Source organism: Drosophila arizonae, chromosome X (genome assembly GCF_054131065.1).
Source record: "Drosophila arizonae isolate 15081-1271.41 chromosome X, UAZ_ARI_1.0, whole genome shotgun sequence".
Lineage (NCBI taxonomy): Eukaryota > Metazoa > Arthropoda > Insecta > Diptera > Drosophilidae > Drosophila > Drosophila arizonae.
Window position 1 is genome coordinate 15,135,966 of NC_142927.1, and position 22,437 is coordinate 15,158,402.

Sequence of the window (22,437 nt, forward strand, 5' to 3'; positions counted from 1 at the left end):
TATTTTGTATGCACCTGCTGTCAATTCGATGCTGATTTATGCCCTATAGCCCACGTTAGCTGCTTGTTTAAGGGGGCTGACTGTTTGTCAGCCAACTGACAAAGCACTCAACGCCCCTGTCTGCCTTTTGGCTACCTGAACTGAATTGAACAGAGCTGAACCGTACCGTACCGTGCCCGTAGTGCATCGTACCGTATACCGTGTATACAGTACAGTTGCCACGCCCATGCGTCCAGCAGGCATTCGAGGCGTGCGTTTGATTGCCCTGTTGGCCTGTTATTGGCTCGCGAAAGCGGCTTTGATTCACAGCCAGCGAGCAGGTGTGGGCGTACCTGACGGCCAACATATATACAATGATGCAAACACACATACACACACGTACATACATATATATGTGTGTATACAATATGTTGGCCTGTAGACTTTTGGCAAATGCAATTGCCGTTGCCTTTGGCTCTGACTCTGGCGCCTGGGCCACCCCGTTGCAACATCCGCTTCCGTTTCCGCTGCATTGCATGCGCTCTCCCTCCCTCTCTCTCTCTCTCTCTCTCTCTCTTTCTCTCTCTCTCTGTCCTGTGTTTAATTTCGATTTGGATTGCCGCCTGGCAATGAGTCAGTCAACCGTTTGGCTCTGCACTGCCAACAGCCAGCAGCAAATTGTTGCCGACTCATTTCCGATGATTGGCAGCATTCGCCTCGACTTCGAGTACATCATCATTTTTGATTAGCATCTGCTGATTGCCGCTGCTCAAGACTCAAAGCTCATAAACAGCCCATGGCAAGCGGAACGCGAACTATGCGAACTTTGACGAGCAGCTCTTTGGGCTGGCTGCGTGGCTCATGGCTCATGTTGGCCAGATTACAGGGTATGCTCGAGCATGCATATTATATGTTGACAAGGTTTGCCCTGATTGCGTCACTGTTTGCCTCAATTCTGCTAGATTGCGTCCGAACACGGACAACGGCGTTATTTAATATGCCCCTCACTCTGTAGCCAACGGCAGCTGAAATTGCAGTTCATGTTGCTTGGCATAGACTATGGTGTCATCGTTGACAGCAGCAGCAGCAGCAGCAGCAGCAGCAATGGCAACAACAATAACAAAGCTGATTGCAACAATGACGTCGAAAAGACAAACATAAAGCCAAGCCAAAAGCTTGGGCCAACAAATTTTTCACATGCAAACAGCAGGCAAAATGTTAAATCTGTATATATGGTGTACATATATATATATGTGTGTGTGTATGTGTGTTGTTTTGTGAATTATTAGATTGCCTGGAAAAATGCTGGCACGTCACTGGCAAGGCGACGTTGAGCTGAAGAACGAGCATGTTTCCGCCTTTTTGCCAACTTAATTACTTTTGAAATAGTTGAGCACACACAGAGAAAGCCAGAGAGAGACAGAAAGAGAAGGAGAGAGAGAGGGAGAGGGTGCGACGTCTGAGAGAGTGAACAACACATGAGCGATGGCAATTGCTGTGTGTGGATGGATAGCCGCATGAGCCAAGTAGCTGAGGCTAGTCAGCCTAACCGAAGGAGCTGTCATCCAGGCTCCAGTTACACGCGCCGCTCACATATGCCAGAGGCGCAGGCTATTATTATATTTATCAGTGAAGGGCGGGGGAGCAGGGGAGCAGGAGTGGGGAGCAGCAGCAGGGGCCGAGCAGCCACTTTTATTTAACTTAATGCAAATGCATTTTGATAATGCAGTTTGCATAGACACCAGCCCAGCGACCTGCCTCAGCGTCGAGCTCAACGAACCGTTGGCCAACTCAATTTTCGTGCTCTTATGATAACGGAAAAACAACACAAAATACGCTCGAATATTGCGGATTATCAAGCCGGGCAGAAGGCTGGGAATAAGACTCTTCCTAGTCGACATGCAGCCAGGACAGACGCCAGCTTAAGCTGCGCAGCCAGACGGAAACAGAAGCTGAGCTGAGACGCTCTAAAATCATATGGAAGCGAATGTAACTGAGAATATATATAGATGTATGTGTATAAATACGAGAGGAATTCCTATCTAAATTCTCATAATATCTATGAAAATGAAAAGCAACATCGGGATCCATGAGCTCCATTAGTATTAAATTTTTGTGAGCTATTAGAGCTACAATCCTAGACTAGGTTTTAATTTTGCTGAAATTAAACATAATTAGGAAATATAGATTATTTTAGCATATATTTTGTTGAAATTTATAAATGGTTGCTAAGCATTTCACAACAGCAACCCAGTTGTATCTCATTCAATTTGGCAAGAGCTAACTTAATTAAACTTCTTTATGAAAATAATGAATACAGGAATATATAACAAAAGTTATTGTACTTTTGGAAGGCAAATCAGAAATTACGGCTAACTTTGGATTTTATGTAGCTGAACTAAAAGCTGCATTTAAGGCTGAAGGTCATAAAAAAAAGTTTTCATTTATTTGCTTTGAGTGCTGCTGAGAAAAACTTAATTGTTTAGGTAGATAAGCATTCCACACTGAAGAAGCCCTATACAATCGCACAACTGGAGCTCAGATATCCAGCAATAATTATCTATATGCTTATATATAGTAATGTTGAGTTCGGATAATGCGAAATGGCAATGGAATCCGTTTTTTTTTTTTTTTCGATTTACACGGAAATTCAAATTATCGAGAAGGAATTTTTTTAAGAGGATCGAGTTTTGTTCGTTTTTTCGCGATTTTCGATTAAGTGTGGTACAAATTATCAAGACTCGCCTGTAGAAAAGACTTTATTTCAATAATATCTTCTTTCAATAATTCTTCATGATTACCTATATATTATATGTATATATTCTGGTTATCTATATATTAATATAAATCACCCATTTCAATTGTATCTTAATTCCCTAAACGACTCCCATGCTCATCTCTTCGATTTGCCTCTTCCTCTTCTCTAAATGACTTTCAAGTTGGGCATGGATGGGTCCTACCGATATCCTTATACTTGGCTATGGATAGTTAACCAGAGTGCCACTCGCTCTAATTCCTATTTTATATATTTGCAAAAAGAGAAATACTATCGTTAATCGTGCATTCAATACTATCGTTAGCGCATTTACAGCTGCCGCAACCTGCCGAATGTAACTTTTTCAAACAGGAAAAGTTTTCAGCAAAAAGTTGCACAATAAAAAATAAAAAATAAAATATAAAAAATCAAAAATACTAAAGTGCTTCAGGTGAAAGAGCTGAAAGTATTTAAGCTTTGATGCTCTCATTTGGTGCGCAGTTATTTTGTATCAAGATTGACTTTAATCCATGCCCTATTGAAGCTCGGCTACCATGCAGATACACATAAATATCGCATATACATACGATGTGTGTGTGTGTGGAGGGCTCCAATGGGGAAATTGACAGTGAGCTTTATTTGGACAAACAATGCTTTGTGTGCATGGCAGCGCGGGTTCTACATATGCGCTTTATTGAAAGCATTTCGCTGACGAGTTTTTATAGTTGTTTTTGTTGTTGTTGTTTTTTGTCAGACACTAAGCGAGTGAATCAGTGGCACATGCTGAATACTGAATGCTGAATACTGAATGCTGAATGCTGAATGCTGAATGCTGAATGCTGTATTTGAATGACAGCCAGATGCGAGTGCGTTGCATTCATTCAAGATTCAGTTTGTTGAAACATGAAGCTGCAGCTTATCAGCGCTAAGGCCGAACAATGCCAGCCAACTAATGGAAATTTTTCAGCAGCAGCAGCAGCAGCAGCAGCAGCAGCAGCAGCAGCAGCAGGAGCAGGAGTAGTAGCAACAACAATACGTTGGAAGAGTCAAAGCCGGACAGTGCATTAATTCGCCTGTTGCCGTAGCTGCGGCCCAGAAACGAATTGCGATCAAATTCAGCACGAAAAAATCATCAATAGACCTGAAGCAGAGCCAACTAATTGAGGGCTGAGAGTGAGCCGTGAGTGAAGCTGAGAGCTGTTGACGAGCGCGACACTTGAGCCGAAATCAGCTGCTGGCCAACCGAAAGCCGATCCGCATCACAGACCCCAAAAATCATTCAATCAATCCAGCCATTGAGCCTGCTTTGCTATGCATAATTCAGCTCGGGCCATTCATCAAACTGCCAACTGCCAACTGTTGGTTGTGTGATGTCTGCTGCCTCCTGCTGCCTCCTGCTGGATGCCTGCTGCCTGGCAAAGGCAACTGTAATGAACCATTTAAGACATCGTTGAGGTTTTAGCTGCCGTCAACATGCATGCCGTCCGTCTGCCCGCCCAGACCCGCCTAATGAGTTCAGTTGTCTCACTTGATTGCCACATGTGCCGTCTGCTGCTGCTATATCCGACTCGTATTCATTCTCTCTCTCTCTCTCTCTCTCTCTCTCTCTCACTCTCTATCTATCTCTCTCCGTGTGTGTGGCATCATTATTTTTTATCGCTCAGCCACGCCCACGGCTGAGCGCGTCAAGCTTCACTTGCACAATGTGGCGTATGATTAATGTCTATGTCCACCCATTAGGTATACGCACCGTATACAGAAAGGCAAGCTGCCATAGCTGCCAAGCTGCTATTATATTTTTCTGACAGTTTTGGCTCTGACTGATTGCCGCACTGATATCGGTGATGATGTCTTGCGACTGCCCGGGCATGAATCTGTTACTCAATGCCAACTGGAAGCCTTTGATCGCTGCATTTGCCCCACTGTTTAGCTGCACCTTTCCGGCTCATCTTTTGTTTCTGTTTAAGCACTCGTCTTTAGTTGTTCGCCCAGCAATTAATTCAACGCACACAGGGCCAACAGCTGGCTCAGTGCAAGCTGCCCGGCTGCGCGTGGCCCATGTCGAGTGGAATGGAACGTGACATGAATGCGTCTTTGCCCATTGATAGGCACTCAGCCCATTCCAGCCCAGCCCGGTTCAGCTCAGCTTAGCTGCAGTCGTGCCTATTCCGTGTCCAGTCACATATGAATATTTGAGCAATATGCCATGATTTGATTGCACACACTCACACACACACTCACACACACACACACATAGACATATTGCATTTTGCATTGATTGAAAATGTATTATCAACTAATCCATGGCATTGCAAATATTATTTACAGGCCGCCTCGCCGCGCTGGGAGCCACAGATCGCCGTGCTCTGCGAAGCCGGACAAATCTATCAGCCGCAATATCTATCCGAGGAGGGGCGCTGGGTAACGGACCTCAGCAAGAAGACAACGGGCGCCACATGTTTGCGTGATAAAATGGATTTGCTTGATTACTGCAAGAAGGTAAGTGAGCGCTGGCAGCTGAAGGGGGTAGGCGGGGATTGCGTTTTCAAATTGAAAAACCACCAAGTGCTCCAAGGGGAATTGTCGGGGGGGTGGTGGTGGTGGTGTTGGTGGTGGTGGTGGTGGTGGGGCGGGTATGGGCACGTGTTTGTAATGTGCTGCTGATTGAATTGAAGCCGCATGAAAATTGCTATTTGCATTCACTATTGCATTTACTTTGCATATGAAAAGTGAGCAGAGATTGCGCATACGCCACGTGGCCCCATTGCAAAATGTAATTTTATGGGCACGCTAACGCTCAAGTGGCTAGCCGCAAGCAGCAGCAGCAGCAGGAGCAGCAGCAGGAGTAGCTTTGCTGGCCTGGCAACCAAGCTAGCTTATTTCGAACTCTAGCCAAAGCCCTCATCCTGCTTCTGCTCCTGCTCCTGCCACTGCTCCTGCCGTCAGCATTTACCCAGGCTTTTCACTCAAAATGCAGCAGCTACATGAAAGGCAATAAATCAAAAGAGGCACCAGCACTCTGTAGGCGCTCGGCTGAAGGGGGCAGCCCCAACGCCCAGCGAGCGTGTGTGAGCAACAACAATTTAATTTGCGCTGCGTTGAAAGCGTTTATATTGAGACAACATTAAACGACACTTAATTAATTTTCCATTAATTTTCGCATTTTGCTTTTTGCGCTCTGCGCTCTGCTCTCTGCATACGCATAAGTCTCTTTCGCTTTCAGCTCGACTCCCCCTGCGCTCACCACTCGCTCACTCAGGCCATGTGAGCACATATCGCGCATACGCCAGGGACGTCCTCATAAATTGGCTTGCCTTTGGCTTTTTTAATTAAATTCCCCTAGCTGCCGGCTAATGTAGCGCTTTTTCTCCTCCTGCTCCTGCTCCAGCTCCTGCTGCTGCTGCTCCTGCTGCTTGCTGCCACCATCTATCGTCAATGCAGCGGCAGAACAAAGCTTCTGCTGATTGACACCGGCAAGAGTGTTAAGTGAAATGGCATCAAAGGACGTCGAGTGCACTCAAGCACATATAGAGCTGCTCAATAAATGCTGATTGCAAATTGCAAATTGCTTTGATTAACTAATTCATTTACAATTCGCCAGCTGCACTGATAGCAGCACCAGATGAGACTCCTGCTCTCCTGCTCTCCGGCTCTCCGGCTCTCTGGATCTAGGCAATGTCTTGGCTGGCAGACCGCAGATTTCAGTTTCAGGCTGTTGCCAGAATATGACATGTTTTCTGCTCGACCTGAACACTTGCTGAATGCGTCTAATGAGCCTTGCGGCCTGTCAAAACTGTCGCATTTGATTACGACACGCAAATTTGTTGCGGCCAGCTGCTGTCGCAGTTGCTGTCGCTGTCGCTGTCGGTGTCGCTGTTGCCTTCATTTTGCCACAACGTAAATCATATTACATACGCATCCACACACACACACACACACACGCACACCTACACATATATGGGCTTTTGTGGCAACAAAAAATATTTTATTGGCTTTGCATTTGCATTTCATTTTCGCCTGTCTGTAATTTACGCTCGAATATGAAGCGTGTTTTCTTTCAGCTCCACGCTGGCCATATTTTATAATTATGTTAATATTTTGTTGTATTGTGCTTAATTTATGCGAACATGTTGCCAATGACAGCCGCCCCCGCCACGCCCAGCGCTAATTGTAATAAATTGCAATATTCCCATAATTACATCAGCGATACGAAGCAGACAATTAGAAGCAAAGCAAGCTCAATTGAAAAATAGCAAAGCGCACAGCAAAGCATATTTTCTCTGGCAAATATTTGGCCAAATCAAATATCAGGATACAGTGAGAGAGAGAGTGAGAGGGGGAGAGAGAGAATATACTTTAATATTGGCTCAGGCTTTGCTTTCGCAGTGCAACTGCAGCGCAGCAGGACATCTGCTCTCATTTGAGCCTTGAGCCACAAACTCTGTGCTCTATCGACGGCAATCGAAAAGGTATTCGATGTGGGCCACAGGGCGCCAGGAATGCAGCCAGTCATAGTTGCGTTTGCTCTTGCAAATATAAATGAAATTTGTTGACTGCTGTGCGACAAATTAGAAAAAGCAATATTGAATGATGATAATCAAATCAAATAGGAAGTTGGCAAATACCAAATTGAATTTAATTCCATCACAAATATGGCAGAGTGTGAGCTCAAGTTATTGTCGTCATCGGTTGCCGATAAGGCTACCGCACGCGTAAGCACAACAGCAACAGCAGCAGCAACAACAACAGCAACACACAAATCCCAGCCATTAGACAATGCTGAGCTGTTGCTTTCAACTGAAGCCCCAACAACAGCAACAGCTTTAGTCCCCTCTCGCCTGTCGCTCTTCCATCTCTTTCCTAATCCAGCCTGTTATTGCGCCATTTTCCATTCGTGCATCCTTTGTTTGCTTTACTTTGCTTTCAGCAGGGGCAGCAGGAGCAGGAGCAGGAGCAGGAGCAAGAGGCAACACTAACGAATTCAGTAGTCTGCCAATAAATATGTATGAGGGCGCTCGGCGGCGTACCGCTGCTGCAGCTGCTCGACTGAGTTGATATTTAATTGAAACATATTTAGAATTGTGAAGCTCATAATTGTGGTGCTTGGAAACGTGCAAGAGCTGCGAGCGATTGATAAATCAATCAAATATACAGTTGGTTTCAATTTGTTTCACTTTGATGCGCAACAAAAAGTGAAAGAGCTGAATTTGCATAGTCTAGTTGGACAGAGAGAGAGAGAGTGAGAGAGAGAGTGAGAGAGAGAGTGAGGGAGAGTGAGAGGGGGAACCGACTGAATCTAAGCGCTCTCTCTTGGTCTTTCTTTGAGCTCCCCCTTGTCCTCTTGCTCTTCGCCTCTACTCATTTCTAATGTACCTATGCATAATTTGATTATAAACCTCTCTTAATGGGCAGAGCCCATTCGAGCTCTGTTGAGCTGACCATTAATGTCAAGCGGCCGTTGAGTAAAAAGTCAAATTGCATTTGCAGTAGTATGTGTGCGTGTGTGTGTGTGTGTGCCTTTATTAAACATTTGCCTGCTTTTTAATTTGGCCATTTTGTTGCGGTGCGCGCGACAGCAGCAGAAGCGCTGGAACCCAAACGAACAGACAAGCGCAAATAGCGCAAAGTTTGCGCTCACTTAATTTACAAAGTCAGCCACACACACACACACACAAGGCCACTGCGGCTGTGGCACACACATACGCCCATTCAAACGGTCGAGTCAATCCTTTTTGCGCGAAATAAATCAAGCCGCACAAAAGTATGCTACATTTTTTTCTCACTCGCTCATCTCTTTTCTCGCTCGCCGGCAGTCGCTCAAAATTTTGATGTTGGTCGCAGAAAGAAATTAATTAAAATAAAAATGCATAAAAAAGGGACGTAAACCTGTTGTCCTTTGTGCTTGTTTATTTGTTTGCTTGTTGCTGTTGTTGTTGTTGTTGTTGTTGTTGTTGCTTTTGGCGAATTGTTCGACTGGCTGCGCTTTTTGGGTGCGCCGCAGCAGCGCCAAAGTGCAGCAGCACAAATGCATTTATGTATATGCATATTTAAATGCCTATCTCTCTCCCGCTCACTCTCACTCTCCCTCTCTCTCTCTCTCTGTCTGCTGTTTGTTGATTTTTTTCTTTATGTATGCCTTATTTTGGTTTTTATTTCGCTGTTTTCCATTCAAATGGAAATTAATTAATTTGCAGCTGCTTTACACACACAGGGAGAGTGTGAGAGAGAGAGAGGGGGAGTGGGAGTGGGGGTGGGAGTGGGCACCGCCAGCCCAACATGTGGTTACGTGTCCCTGGACATCAGCTAAGTGGCGCACGGCGTGCACGATGGTGGGCGTGGCAGCAAGAGGCGGGCCGCAGCTGTTTGCCTAGTCGCATTGATGTCAGGCAACCAAAAATCGTTTGCTGCTTTCTAATTGTTTGCACAGTCACAATTTAGTTGTTATTCTTGTTGTGCGTGTGCGTCAGCCTATATGTGTGTGTGTGTGTGTGTGTGCGTGTGTGTGTGACTCTTGTTTGTTTTTTGGTTTTTGTAATGAGCCGAATTACATGCTCGTAGCCTCAATCGAGCAGGGCCCAAACTATTGTTGTTGTTGTTGTTGTTGCCTCTGTGCTCATTTGCATTGAACACGCATTGATTTTTGGGGCCATTTTGTAAACAATTTGCCTCCGACCTCACCCCCCGCACGCATCTATCAAATATTTATTTACCATTTGCATTGTATATAATACGAATTGTGTGTATGTATGTATATATGTTTAATACATGAGTTATTCATTGAATCAATGCATGGCCAGGTCGGGCCAAGCCATCATCTATTGCCTTACTAATGCGCATTTGACACAGTTTCGATACTCGATTCGGTCTGATTAATGAATGCAATTTGTTAAGCAGCCAAAAGTCAATTGGGCCATGCAGGTAATGGCAGCTTCTATTTTATAGTATTTTATAGTATTTTCATAAATATTTTCATGTTGGCTTTCAGCTCGATCTGTGGCTAGTTCAGCCTCCTTTCGATATTTAAATTGAATTCCAGCCCACATTAAATCTTAAATCGTTCACTCGGCTGGTTCGCTCGATAGCTGTTGATAGTTAATAGATGGCTTATTAGATTTATGCTCAGTTGAGTTCAGTTGCGAGTATTCAATTACAAAAGCTTCCTAATTAACGATATGATGGAGGGCGCGCTCCCTCTGCTGCTGCTCTGCTCTGCTGCTGCTCTGCTCTGCTGCTGCTGCTGCTGTGCCACGCTTGGCCTCAGTTAATGAGATTGTGCGGCAAATGAGCTTACAAATGTGGCAAGTGCATCGACTGGCCACGCCCCCGCCAACAACGAGTCCCCATCCCCGCCCACTTCCACACAGTGTCCAGTCCAGCTGAAAGCTGACAGAGTCCTGGCAGCTAATGCAGCTAATTGAATTTAGATGCGATTTATGTTTCAAAATGCAATTCACTCGCTTTAATGGCAACACGCACACACACATGCATACATGCATGCATGCATAGACAAGCACACCCCCTGCCCAGACCCAGTCCAAGGCCAAGGTGAGGCTCAGGCCATCAGAGGTCGACTCCGGCTGCCTGTGGCATTGCCATTGTTGCTCCAGCTGTGGCTGTTGATTAAATTTTTAGAAACTGGAAGCAGGCGGCCAGAAAGTCCATTTCGTTTTCGGGCGCCACAATGGCCGCCGCCAATTGGCAGCTCCTCACGTAGATCACATAGCCAGCCAGCGTCCAGCCGAGCATCAGGCGGCTTTTGAAAATGTCTAGGCAGCTGCCAATGTCGGCATCATCCAGCAGATGGGTCCAGAGCACCGAGAGAGCGACCGTGCCCAGCAGCTGTACGAGAATCCACAGCATCACCTTGAACGACATCAGCTGCCACATATCTCGCCAGCGGATCTCGGGCAGCAGCCCATAGTGCTGCACCAGCAGATGGAGCACCGTCACGCTTGCCAAGACGCCCAATATGGCGATCGGCAAGGAGGTTCCGTTCATCTGCAGCTTATGCTCCATGAAGCACAGCACGAAGATGACCCAGGAGAGCACGGTCGAGCGCATGATTACCTTCTTGAACAGCATCTGCAAGGAGAGCAGAGAAAGTTTGAACGCATTAGAGATTGATTGGTTGATTGGTTGGTTGATTGAATGGTTGAGCTTTGCCTTTTAGACTTATCTGATAGAACTGCTTAAGAGTTTTGCAGCGCTGCTTTGATGAGCAGTGTTGCATAACGGTGCGAGGCATATCGATATGCCACGGCTGCAAGAGCGCATTAATCGCCCTTTAGCTCATTTATCGACTCTATGGATTTCCTTCGATAGCTAAACTTGTTATGCTAAATATTTATTACACTATTTAACTGGAATGGAGTTTGAGAATTATATTTTGGAATGTGCATAAACAAGGAATGGATGAGCATTCACAATGGCAAAAGCGCTTTTGACTCTTTTATCTCCTAGACAACTTAATGAGAACTTAAATTAAAGTAAATTTAATTTAATAATATTATTATTCAGTAGTTTGAGTCTTAGGCTATAGCTGCAGTAAAGTTGAAGAGGAAATTTGGTTTATTTCTAGATCTCGACTCGGTCGCACTGGCCTTGAGGGCATAAATAAATTTAGGATGTGCCTAACAAAGCGAAAGCTTACGAGATATTTGATACATACGGCATACCATATTCTGTATACGTTTAATAGATCCGAGTCAAGATGAGTGATTGCAACCCCTAAGACCTGTTAGATATACAGCTTCAATAGAGCCCAAGTTGAGTTAGGGAATTGCAACCAAATGGAATTTGGGTTTGCCTAATGAAGCCTCCATTTTGGACTCTTTCTTAGATGCTTAAGGGAGAATACATAAGCCGCAGGCCACAGTAGCAAGTGCCTAATTCTTAGGCTAGTCTTACTTTTGTATTAAATTTAATCTTTAATAAAAAATATATTATTTTTATTTCGACTGTCTCTCTCTTCCTCTATACATCTATGCCATTAAACAGACAGACAGATTACCTAATAAACAACGTTCAATCAGCTCAGTTGTCTACATTGATCAAATAATCTCTCTAATCACCATCTCTATAAGCTCTATGCTACACTCTGCCATGCATAATAACTTGTTCAGCATTTAACATTTGCATTTTCTATAATTTGAGACTTGATCACAATTTTACCATCAAAGTTTTGAGTGCGCTCTCGAGGCCAGATTGAAATCAATTAGGTAAAGAGAGCTAAGTAATACCCAGAACTCCATATTATTTAATGACTGTAGAGCAAACTCTCTCTCTCTCTCTCTCTCTCTCTCTCGCTCGCTCACTCTTCAAGCTGAAGAGCTCTAAATAGTGGAAATTATTGCCTAATGCCTTTTGGTTTGCCTTATTTGACTCGAGCTGTGCAAAATGCATCTCGATAATCTGCACAGCTCGAGTGTGAGTGGATGAGTAGAATAGAGAAGAGCGGGAAGAGAGCAGGTCTATCAATTTGTTTCATTTATATATTTATGCATATATATGCATATACTATATAAATAGCCGTTTGTTTTGAAATGTGCTTGTGTTTGTGCGCTGTAATTGGCGCTCGACTCGAGTTGCTAATAAAAATTGTTGGTGCTCGCAGTTCGCTCAGTTGGGGCCATCATGTTGATCCAATTGGCTTATAAAAACATAGACCTCTGTTGTTGTTGTTTTTTGTCTAATATGCATATATAGATCTTAATATTAATGTGTGTGTGTGTGTGTGTGTGTGTGTGTGTGTGTGATATGTTTATAATTAAATGCCGCGCGGCCATTGAAACTCACTGAACAGGCAAAAAGTAGTTTAGTCGCCAACGAGCCATTCAAAGCGCGCGCACACACACACACACACATACACATGCATAAGTGTGTATATGAAAGCTAAATATAGTTGGCCAATACATAAAGAGCAGCAGCAACGGCAACAGCAGCAGCAGCAGCAGGGAGATAAATAGATAAGCATAGAAAGAGACGGACGCACACATACATTAGGCCACAACTAACAAATGGGCTTGGGCCAGAGCTAGAGCCAGCGGCACACGGGCTGGGCTGGCTGACTAAACGTGGCTGTGGCTGTGGCTGTGGATGTGGATGTGGACCTCGTTCTCGTTCTGGCTCTGGTCCTTAAATGGCTACAAAATTGCAAAGTAGCAATGGTTGGTGGCGCGCGCGGCGAGCGGCGCTGCTCTGCCCACAATTGTGCAGCGGCCCAGTCTTAATTCAATTGTTTGTAACGTTGCCAAAGCATTTAGGGCTAAATGCCTGCTAACACAAAATGCCCATTAAAGGTGATGTATTGCATGTACATAGACATGTACGCTGCCAAAGAGCCAAACGGACAGACGCCCTACACATATATAAACATGTATGTGTGTGTGTGAAGGGAGAGAAAGCGATGCGGTCAGAGAGAAATGCGTGAGATTCAACTTTTTGGTCATATCGGATATGTGTTACAGCTAAAAGAGCTGTCACATTAGAGCAGTGTATAACAGTTATAACACTTTGGTGGCGACTGTTATAATCATGCATAAAATAGCGAAGCTGTATAACAGAATTGGGTCATATTCATGCCAGACAGAAGGAAATCGAAAGCGAAAGTTCGAGAACAGCAGAGAAAGATGTGAAGTTGTAGGAATAGGAGAAGTACCTAAAGAGCTAGGAAGAGAGAGAGAAACAGATATATATATATGTGTATAAGAAGGCAATGATAATAAGAATGAAACAAACAAGAGAAAGTAGAAACAGTGGGAAATAAAGTAAAGGAAAGGAGAAAGAGAAAAAAATCAGCTGAGTTGAGCAAAGAGAGAAGGAAAGAGCGAAAGAGAAAGTGACGAAGAGATGTTGTAGAGTCGATAAAAGAAAGAAAATGAGAAAGAGAAAGAAAGAGAGAAAGAGTGACTAAGAAGGAGAAAGAAGAATTGAGCGAAGGAGAGAGATAGAGGCACCGAGGGAAGGAGACAGAGAAAGAAAAATAGAAAGATAGATAAGGAGACAAAGATAGGCAGAGAGAGAAAGAGACAGAGCTATGGTGGGAGAGAGCGATGGCGAGAGAGAGCGAAGGAAAGAAAGAGAGAGAGAAGGAAATAGAAAGAGAGAAGGGGTGGGAGAGGAAGCAATATTGAAACACATAGAATGAAAGAAAATAGAAAAATCAGGAAATGGGGAAAGAACGAGAAGAACAGTGAGAAATATTTGCAGAAAGTATTAGAAGAATCTAGAGCTGGAGAAAAAGAAAACAAGCTTAGAAAAGCGAAAACTCACTCAACGAAAACTTGCCAACATACGAAGGTGATTATGTGAGTGGAGAAAATAGCATTAGATTTTCATCTGACTCCATTGAGAATGGCAAAGTCTTCAGCAAGTTTCGCTTATCTAAAATGTAACTCACGCTGCGGTGTTTTTTTGTGTTGTTGTGTTGTGTTTTTTATTCATACCACGTTGCGTATACGCATTATAGGCAAATGCCACTTAAAAGTGTAACTAAACGCCTGACCGACAACAACCCATGTCTAACCAAGCTTGAATAATGCTCACGCACACGCACACGCACACGCACAGGGGGAGTCAGAAGAGAGGGAGGCAGGGGGAGTGAGAGAAGATGACCAAAAAAAAAAAAAAGAAAATCAACTTAAAATAATATGTTTGCTTAGCCCATTTGACAGAAATGACTTTGTAGCACAAAAGTTTGAGCTTAGGCAAAGTAAAACAAACAAACAGCAAACAAATGGAAATGACACAGCATTTGGCCTTTTACCCGCATTGTTTTTAAATGTGTGTGGTTGTGCTAGAGCGTGTGTGTAGGTGTGTGTGTGTGTGTGTCGGTGTTGGCCTGAAACGTGGCAAAGGAGAAATTATTTTTACAATTTCAATGTCAACGCGCTGAGACCCAAAACACGCGCGAAGGCCGAGCGCCCAGATCTCTGGCTGGGGCCGCACAGCGGTCACTGTTTGTTGGCCACAGGCATTTGTGGGCGGCTGTGTAGCGGTAGGCGTGGCTCTAGCTCTAGCTCTGTAACTGTAGTCGAACTAAAAATACGTATACGCCATGGCTGTTTGAGCTGTGCGGCAAATAACTTAAATTACAACAAGCCCAGCAGCAGCAGCAGCAGCAGCAGCAGCAGCGGCGGCAGCATAGGCAAACAAATGCTGCCGTTGGTCACGCCCCGGCGCACTTAAAGCCCAACAGAATGTGTATATAAAATTCAAATTTAAATTTGAAAACAAAAACGAAAACGAAAATACCAAGAAAAAGCCTTGAACGGCAAACTGCGAATAGGAAGTTGCCACAAAATGAGTTGGCCGCGCACGCTTAAGCGCCAAGAGAGCTGAGCAGCAGCCGAGGTGAACGAGGGGGAAGGGCAGAAGGAGCAGGAGCAGGAGCAGGAGGAGCAGGAAGAGCAGGAGGTGGCAGCGGACTCCACGCGCTGCGAGGCTCGCGGCAATGCCGCATTAAAAAATCATTTTCAATAACGCGTTCGGCTGCAGCAATGCCACACACACACACACACACACACACACACACACACACAGAAGTCGACTGTTTGCATGGAGGCGTGGCCCACAAACAAATTCGCTGCGCCAAAGCCAAAGCCAAAAAATGAAGAAGAAAGGCAAAGAGAAGAAAAAGAAAAAACGACCAAAGAAGCGAGCTGCAGGCATTGAAATGTGGGCGTGGCTCATGCAATTATTGGTAAAAGCGAACGCGAACGGAATTGTCGAGTCGACGCGAGCCTGATAACGGCAGAGGCGAGGCCAATTTAGAATTATTTATGCACTTAAGCCAAGGTTTCAATATTAATTAAAAGCGCGAGCTGAGCGAACGCAACGGGATCATCAATCAAGCCAAAGATGTTTGAGTTCGTCTGTCGAATACGAGCTGAGAATGCGTGAAAAGCGAGCGCACAATTTCACAATGTATTAATAGATATCGATTGAAGATACACACACACACACACATACACACACTCACAGAGAGACAGACAGCGCTCAAAAATATAATATCTAAGGATATACATACATATAGAAAAGTTTGACATCAAGGACGAGGCGCAATCTGTTGCCACGTTGTATTGTTGTTGCCGTGATGGCCGCCATTTTGTGTTCAATATGTGGCGACGCCATCTTGTTGGTAATGTTGTGTGTGTGTGTGTGTGTCAACTGTTGTTTGGCTGCGTTGCTTCAACTGCCATTGTTGCCGTTGGATTGAAACTTGTCTAATTGCATTGCTCAAGGATAAGCGCATGTACAGTTGACAACAGAAAAACACGCGTGCTTCTGTCTGTCTGTGTGCGTGTGTGTGTGTGTGGGACAATAGAGAAAATGTCAAGTTTAATTGTTTGTCTGTCATTAGCGCACACACACACACACACACACACAGACACACACAGCGAGAGAGACTCACATGGGAGCCTCGCATTTTGCTAATTTTATACAATTAAATTTGCTTTTCATTTTATCCCACAACCATGTGCCCATGTGTGTGTGTGTGTGCTTATGGAAACAAAAGAATCAAATTCTGTTACAATAAGTTGGCGCTGCGTGTGTATTTGTGGCAAGCTCTCTCGAGCGAAGCACTTAAACAGCCTCACGCTCGGTTGAATATGTTTTGATTAAGCCAAGTATAACGAACACATTTTAGCCAAGCCCGAACGGGCCAAGCCACTGCAAGACGGCGGGCCGCAGGGGCGGGCGCAGCGGTTTGCGAGGTGAGGCTGGGTGGGGGCTGCGGGGTTGCCAGGACACCCAAGAGCCCAGCCAGTGAGCCTACAGAGCCGCTCCTCCCGTGCGCTCCGCTGCCACAGTTTCACGTATTCGTGTGAAAGTGTTTCTTTCCCTGTATGTATGTGTGTGTGTGTGTGTGTGTGTGTGTGTGTTGGCTGGTTTGCGCATTCGGTTGGCACGTTTATATACTCCAACGACCAAGCAAATGACGGACTCAGAGTCACCCACAGGCAGCAGCAGCAGCAGCGGCAGCTTCGACCGACGCTGGTCAGGCTGAGGCCGCTGTGTGAATGACGTCGACGTCGACGTCGCCGTCGTCATCGCAGCTTTTGCTGTGGCTGCTGCCACTGCTGATGATGTGCGTTTTTCTTCTTCCCCCTTTTTTTTTACATTTTCCTTTAAATGCCAACCGAAGAGCGGGGCCTGGGCGGAGGGAAGGGATGGGGGTGGCAGCCGTATATCAAGTCGCACGCACGCACGCTATCGCAGCGGCCGTCCGAACACCGTGCGCACAGTGGGCAACCAATTTCACAGTTGGCCTGTTAGCCGCAATGGCACAGATTGTTCTGTCAGCTTAGGTTTGTATAACAGTTGGACACATATGTATGTGGACTGCATTAAAGAAAGTGAACATTAATTGATTGGGGAAAAGCAAGATAACAAGACGAGCCGATCAGAAGCGACGGCAGGTGTGTAGCTTAGCACCTGAGTGCTGGGCTGCGCCATGACAACTGTTATATGCATACGCATATAGGAAGCTTAACTTATCAAATTTTCGAATTGGAGCTAAATGAAATAGCAAAGAGATTTAAATAACAAACGAAACTTATTTAAAAAACTGTTATACAAAACTGTTATACGAAACTGTTATACAAAACTGCTATACGATACTTCTATACGGAAAAGTTATACAACACTGTTATATGAAACTGTTATATGAAACTGTTATATAAAACTGTTATACGAAACTGTTATACAAAACTGTTCAACTTCAGTCTTATGCGAAAATGTTACAAATATATTATAAGCTAGTTGACGAAAGTATTTAATTACCTTAAGGGAATGTTAGGTATTGCCTACAGCTAAACTATTTTACCAGTTGAAATATAATTTATTCAGTTGAATGTACCAATACTAGTACAATATAAGTTACTATACTAATAAACTGTTCTACATATGTTGAGCTAAAGAGATAAATATATAAATTATAATTTCTTCCATTATCTAGTACATTTAAGTGTTATAAAGCAAAATAAAACTGAGCACTCAACTGTTATACTGCTTTGAGTATCTTGTAATAGAGACAGCGCAAGCTCTATCTCTATAAGACTGCCTTTCATGCAGTCCCGCTTGCCATTGAGCAAAATGTGGAATATAAATATAAATGGTAGAAGAATGAAAGCTTAGGGTAAAATGGAATACATATTTTCGTCGAGATAAAGCACATGGCGATGCTGAACCAATACTAAGGACATGCTCGATTCAAGTGGTTGTCGCTGTGTCATTATGTGTATGATTATGTACTACACACACATATATATATTTATAAATATATATGTGAATGTATAGTCACACACACACACACACACGCGCGCCCAGTGTGGGGCCTTGTAAGGGTTTTTGTTTTATTTTCAGTGTGGTGGGGGCTTGGGTGCCTTTGGGGTTTCGGTTTTCAGTTTGACTTGACATGCATCAGCATCATTATTTTGTGCTTTTAATGTTTTATTTAGCCTGGTTGCCAACAGCTATACGGCAATACATTGTACACACACACACACACGGACACATGCACAGACACATGCACAGGGCTCGACAGAAGGCCTACTGGACGCCAAAAGCTGTGAAGCCGACGGAGGCGGGGCGGGGTCTACGATAGGGACTAACTGTCTGGCCGTATAGCTCAGCGTCAAGCGGTTCGTTTGCACTCGTTTTGTGTGTGTGAGTGTATGTGTGTGTATATGTATATATGTGTGTATCAGTGAATGTGTATCAGTGTGTAGGCATGTATGTGCATTTATGTGTATGTATATGTGTGTGTGTATGCGTATGTGTGTGTGTGTGTGTGCGTGAGTGTGTGTGTGTGTGAGTGTGTGTGTGTGTGTGTGTGCTATTTGCAGCAAAACACTCAAACAACATTTAAAAAGGCCTCATTTTCATGAGCTGTTGGGTGTTACATGCATGTGTGTGTGTGTTTGTGTGTGCGTGTGTGTGTGTGTGTGGCACTCGGCACATAATTGTTTGAAACAAATGTAGTGCACACACTCTCGAGCACACACACACACACTTACCACTTGCATACATAAGCATATGCACATGTGTGTTTAGCCACGATATTTTATAAGGCCATTCAGTCAGTTAGCCAGTCCGTCCGTCCATCCGTCAGTCATTTGGGCAGTCAATCAAACTGGGCGGCCAATTAAAGTTTTACTGCTCGTTGGCCAAACAAGAAAAGAATGGAATAGAGAAGAACGCATCAAACGCTCGGCTAAGCAATGCCGCAGCGCAGACAATGAAATTGTAGCCTATAAATATCTAATGATTTAACCGCTTATCCACTTTGAATTACCCCAGAGGATGGACACACGCAGACGCACACGCACACGCACACATTGAGTGGGCGGATGCGGATGCGGATATGGGTATAGATAGTAATAGACATATGGGCCATGGATACACGCGCACGCATCGAATGCCAACGTCTAATCAACATTAGCGGCGTTGCTTGGCTTGGCTTGGACTCACTGCCCCCCGCCCTCCCCATCGAGCCTCGAGTGGCAAGTGGGCGCATTATGTATACGCCGAGTGGCTGCTATTGTTGCAGCGGGCGGCTTCAGTAATGCATATATACAGCTGCCCACCCACAACCACTTGCTCCAATTTTGATTGAGTATGCGTACATGTGTGTGTGTGTGTGTGAGTGTGTGTGGGTGTGTGTGTGTGTGCAACAGTCAGGTGTCAAAATCGAAGCCAAGGCTTTTGGCTGCACTCAATTTACATGCGCCTTCAGTCGAAGGCACGCACACTCGAGCACAATCTGCTGCTGCTGCTGCTGCTGCTGCTGCTGCCACTTGGCACAACTCAAACCTGATGCTGATGATAATGTTTAGCTGTTGCTGCTGCTTCTCCCGCTTCTCCTGCTGTTGCCATGGCACATGCCTCAAACAGGAACAAATAAATATTTGGATTAGTTGACGCAGTTGAAATAAACGCTTGAGTGGAAAATGGCAATGGATATGGAAATCGAAGTGGAAGTGGAAATGGAAATGGGCCACTGGCTCAGCCAGACCAAAACTCTAGAAGCTTTTGCGCTTCACTGTAAATTATATTAGATGTACATGACGGTCACATATTGGCTAAAGCATTCAGAGCAAATGCTCAATTCAAGACAAAAACAAAGCCAATATACATACATGCATACATGCATAAATATGTATGTATATGTATGTATATGTATTTGTTTTGTTCAAGTTTTGCATTCAATAGCTTCAAATCGGACTCTGGCCCATTCTTGCTCTTTGCCATTAATTTCACTTACTACGAGCTTAAATAATGTCGCATGATTTTTGAACTCGTAACTCCCAAACTAAGCCACATTTAGACAACATTTTTGTGGTTAATTAAAGTGAATTAAAAATATTGCCAGACTGCATGCAAACCTGGCTCAGTTTCCTGCTAAATAAATGTTTTATTTGTTGCCAAAATAAAGAGCCTCTGCTGCATGTGTGCATGTATATGTACATACATACATGCATATGTGTGCTCTCATGTGCAAAACTCCCAATTCAGCTTTAGTTGTGATTTCAAATGTAGCACAAGACTAGGAATAATATGGACTTACATTGAAATTCCGGCTTGACTGTGCGGCCAAATTCAATTCTTTCAATGCTTTCAATTCCAATTGACTGACGTGAAAAGTTCTGTTTGCAATGCAATTCGAAATCTGCAATCACTCCACCGGCACTCGTCAGCCAAATGTGAAGTGAAATTCTGACAATGCCACAGGGCTCGCCTGACAGGAGTTTATCAAGCCAGTTGGCAGCGCTGTTTGCATATGCCAAATCAGCGTCTCTGCATATGTGTGTGTGTGTGCGTCTGTGTGTGTGTGCGTGCGTGGCAGTCCTGAAACAATCAAACAAATTGCAAATCACTTCAAGTTCTATTTGAGCCGAATTATGTTAAGCCAACAGTGTTAGCCATTCACAGAATTATGTTAAGCCAATAGTGTTAACATTTCTGAGAATTATTATGTTAAGTCAACAGTGTTAGTGATTCACAGAATTATGTTAAGCCAACAGAGCTGCAGCTGGCACTGCCTGCATGGATCTCGCAATTATGTTAAGTTAACAGTGCTGCAGCTAACATCGAGCATTGCTAAATTATGCCACTGCAGTGCTCCAGCTCAAGATCATCTCTGAGCTGAGATCATCTTAGAACTTAAGCTAACTGTAAATTCATTTAGCTGGCCTTGGGGCACTTAAAGAGTCTCAGCTTAAGGTGGGATGACAGAGCACAAGCTGAAAGTGTGACGTCACCGCGCAGCTGTTCTTTAACAGTGCTGTTAGTTAACATCAAAAGTGACTCTAAAGCTCTTTGCTTGCTCTGGAACTAGTGCTGCAAAAGAATCGATATTCCGTAATATCGATATTCACGATATTTTCAGAGAAAAAGATCGATAAAAACGATATATCGAACACTTCTTTTAAATGTTAATTTTCTTGCTTAGAATCTATTATAATATTTATATTAATTATGACTTCTTAATGGATAAAATGGCAACCATTTCAAGATTAAAATAAAAGCAACAGCATCAAACAAAAACAAATTTATTCAACCGAACAAAGTCGTATAACAAATTATTTTTCATTAACTTAAACCTAAAACAGCAATTCAATAAAGCTTAAATTCACTATGCTCCTTAAAATTATATTATAATAATAACAATAACAAGTAAGAAAACTCTAGTCGAGAGTGCTCGACTAGATACTACCCTGAACCCAACAAATAAAAATGCCCATTTAGTATGGCTGAAATTTCAATTTCGATGTATTTAAAAATATAAATAAAATACCAAACTCATTTAATAAAATATAAAAATATTTTGAAACAATTAAAAAAGTTTACATCAGTTGCACCGATCGGGATTCGAACCGCGACTTCTCGATCGAGCGTCATGCAGCTAACACACTAGGCCACCTCACTCCTGCTAGTGGCGCTGGCAAAACTCAAATAGATTCACTGCTGCAGCGCCATCTACCAAAACTAAACGAAACTAACTGCTGATGTGATTCTAAGAATCTGCTAGAATAACCAAACTATTAAAAACGCACATAAAGTATAGTTAAAATTTCAATTTCGATGTATTTAAAAATATAAATAAAATACCAAACTCATTTAATAAAATATAAAAATATTTTGAAACAATTAAAAAAGTTTACATCAGTTGCACCGATCGGGATTCGAACCGCGACTTCTCGATCGAGCGTCATGCAGCTAACACACTAGGCCACCTCACTCCTGCTAGTGGCGCTGGCAAAACTCAAATAGATTCACTGCTGCAGCGCCATCTACCAAAACTAAACGAAACTAACTGCTGATGTGATTCTAAGAATCTGCTAGAATAACCAAACTATTAAAAACGCACATAAAGTATAGTTAAAATTTCAATTTCGATGTATTTAAAAATATAAATAAAATACCAAACTCATTTAATAAAATATAAAAATATTTTGAAACAATTAAAAAAGTTTACATCAGTTGCACCGATCGGGATTCGAACCGCGACTTCTCGATCGAGCGTCATGCAGCTAACACACTAGGCCACCTCACTCCTGCTAGTGGCGCTGGCAAAACTCAAATAGATTCACTGCTGCAGCGCCATCTACCAAAACTAAACGAAACTAACTGCTGATGTGATTCTAAGAATCTGCTAGAATAACCAAACTATTAAAAACGCACATAAAGTATAGTTAAAA

The 22,437-nt window shown here is 43.6% G+C and overlaps 3 protein-coding genes across 19 annotated transcripts in view; 1 reads left to right on the forward strand and 2 right to left on the reverse strand.

The window, feature by feature from the left end:
• Positions 1-22,437, reverse strand: part of LOC149267940 (uncharacterized) — a 293,596-nt gene that overhangs the window by 42,482 nt on the left and 228,677 nt on the right. The gene's annotated exons all lie outside the window — the stretch shown is intronic.
• The window catches only part of Appl (amyloid-beta-like protein), a 70,034-nt gene that overhangs the window by 36,483 nt on the left and 11,114 nt on the right, over positions 1-22,437 (forward strand). For all 15 annotated transcript variants that reach the window (XM_089475885.1, XM_018016694.2, XM_018016693.2 and 12 more), the window contains exon 3: positions 5,063-5,233. In XM_089475885.1, the coding sequence (XP_089332011.1) occupies positions 5,063-5,233 (171 nt within the window). The remainder of the gene's footprint in view (positions 1-5,062; positions 5,234-22,437) is intronic.
• On the reverse strand, positions 10,165-20,625 carry LOC108619887 (uncharacterized). The gene is made up of 2 exons (XM_018016703.2): positions 20,304-20,625; positions 10,165-10,816 (listed from the first exon to the last, which is right to left on the reverse strand). Exon 2 carries the CDS (start codon positions 10,814-10,816, stop codon positions 10,355-10,357), a length of 462 nt encoding a protein of 153 aa, XP_017872192.1. The 5' UTR covers positions 20,304-20,625; the 3' UTR covers positions 10,165-10,354.

Excerpts from the sequence above, each read along its gene's own strand:
- LOC108619887 (XM_018016703.2), bottom strand. The coding sequence starts at position 10,816 with ATGCTGTTCAAGAAGGTAATCATGCGCTCGACCGTGCTCTCCTGGGTC.